Source organism: Sinocyclocheilus anshuiensis, unplaced genomic scaffold (genome assembly GCF_001515605.1).
Source record: "Sinocyclocheilus anshuiensis isolate Anshui unplaced genomic scaffold, SAMN03320099.WGS_v1.1 scaffold1365, whole genome shotgun sequence".
NCBI lineage: Eukaryota > Metazoa > Chordata > Actinopteri > Cypriniformes > Cyprinidae > Sinocyclocheilus > Sinocyclocheilus anshuiensis.
In genome coordinates, this window is record NW_015551032.1 from 1,895,878 (window position 1) to 1,898,081 (window position 2,204).

The 2,204-nt window shown below is 39.5% G+C and overlaps 1 protein-coding gene across 1 annotated transcript; it reads right to left on the bottom strand.

The window, feature by feature from the left end:
• Nucleotides 1-1,073: 1,073 nt before the first annotated feature.
• LOC107661257 (zinc finger BED domain-containing protein 4-like) lies at nt 1,074-1,936 on the bottom strand. Its single transcript, XM_016450755.1, has 2 exons — nt 1,495-1,936; nt 1,074-1,144 (listed from the first exon to the last, which is right to left on the bottom strand). Exons 1-2 carry the CDS (start codon nt 1,922-1,924, stop codon nt 1,074-1,076), a joined length of 501 nt encoding a protein of 166 aa, XP_016306241.1. The 5' UTR covers nt 1,925-1,936.
• Nucleotides 1,937-2,204: the final 268 nt, after the last annotated feature.

A 2,204-nucleotide genomic window follows, 5' to 3' on the forward strand; every position in this document is an offset into this window, starting at 1 on the left:
CAGGCTCGACTTAAAACAAAACATTTCTAACCTTGTAAAACAAAATAACAAACACACAAATTTAGTGAATTATTTATTAAACCAGCACCAGTGCAAAATGTGTTAATAAAAGTTCACTAGCTTTCACTTAACATTAAAAATTAAAGTGCAAATAGGAATGTAACATCCAATACAAATATAGCTGTATAAAACAACAGCTTTACTAGCTTGGTAAACGTGTACAAATAAATAGGAACAATCTCGTTAGCACAAATTGAATTTCAAAATCCAATGAACAATAAACAATAAATCAGCTGAAATTGAGCAAAAAAAGCTTTAGTTTTACCGGGTTGGATCTTGGTAGATATTCAAAATAAACAGGAGTCAGCTCTTTGTAATGCTTTAGTGCAAATAAAATGTAACATCCAACATAGAAGCAGAGGAGTAAAACACTAGCTTCCCTAGCTTGGTAAAACTGCACAAGTAAAAATAAACAAATCAATTTTTAATAGTTTGGTCAGTGCACATAGAAATAAAAATAAAGTGTACATTAAACAAAGGAAAAAGCAATAGCTTTACTGACTTGGTAGACATTCAATAACAGGAGTCAGCTCTTTGTAATGCTTTAGTACAAACAGAATTTAACATCCTGTTTAATAATTTAGCATTTCAAGCTCAGTCTTAAGCATCAGTGGCAGGTTCTTGCTTAGGAAAGCAAGCATTTCTACTCTTTCAGCTGCGAGTCTGTTTCGCTTCTCTTCCAGGATAGAGGAAACTGTGCTGAAGAGCCTTTCACTTTCTACGATAGTGCAGGGTGCACAGAGGTATTTAAAGGCAGCAACAGCAAGGCCAGGAAATTGCTGTTGGTTGACTCCCCAGTATTTGTATGGGTCGTGTGAAACAGGGATTGTTTCCTCCGTAAAAAAAAAACATGCATTTGAACATCTGTGCTGGAGCAGCTTGCTGCACCACCAGGTTCCTCGCGCTCCTCCCGAATTTTGTCAAATTCTTTCATGGAGCTGCTGCTGCTTCTCCCCGGGAGGCTTTTTCTGGTGGCTCCAAAATCTCTGATGCCTCATCATCTGTGGTGGTCCTCAAGTCTTCCTCCAGTTCTTTGGCCAGTGCATCTTTTCCATGCTTTGCAGACTCTGCACTAGTAAAGAATCTGAAAAAAAATGACATGCATAAGTTACATAGTAGTACATCATAGATATACCAGATGGTAGCACATTTATCCTTACCAAATCTGAAATACAAGTTACATGAGTAAAATCTAGTGTACATATACTACGTTGTTTAATATTTGTTCTCTCACATTTATTTTCTTACATTTAAATTTGCAGTCACAGTGTACATTTCACACAGAGTGAGATAGAACATGAGAAACAGAAAAAGATAACAAATGCAGCTCAATAAATATTAAATCATGACAGTTACTTTTGTCAGTTACACACACACATGGCGTTGGAATATATATATATATACAAAATAATTATTAATTCTTCCTAGTCTTACCTGTCTTTGTATCTTGGGTCCAGCAGTGTTGAAAGTGCATAAAGAGGAGTGCATAAAGAGGTTCATCTTCCACTGTGCTGAAGCGTTTGTCGATGGCCTCTAGGAGGGTCTTTTTCATGGTTTTAATACCAGAGTCAGCTTCTGTTTCCATGGAGAGGACACGTTTGAGAACAGTGACACTTGGGATAACATCAGCAGCAGAGGCAGTGGCGGAGCACACCTTCCTAGTAAACTCCTCAAATGGTTCAAGGCAGGTCTTTGTTTTTCCAAGCAAGGTCCACTGGTTTGCCGTGAGTGTTGTCGGTAGGTCATGGTCAGCAGCATAGGCAGACAGGGCTCGCTTCTGTTCCAGCAGACTCTCTATCATGTAGTAGGTGCTATTCCACCTTGTTCTCACGTCTTGCTGGAGGCGTTTTGGTTCCATGTTCATCTCGAGCTGGATATCTTGCAGCCGGGAATATGCAAGAGGAGAATGTTTAAAATGCCCAACAATGTGTGTCTCCCACCTGCAATGGCATCACTCACGCTGCGTTGTGAGAGAAGTCCCTCGTTTGAAACTAGCTGCATTGTATGAGCAATGCAGCCTAAACTGCGCACTCCCATGATGTCCATTGCTCTTTTCATGTTGCTGGCATTGTCTCTAAGAATAACGTGGACTTTGCTGAGCGGAATTTGCCACTTGTCAAGCATTTCCTTTAATGCAGCTGCAA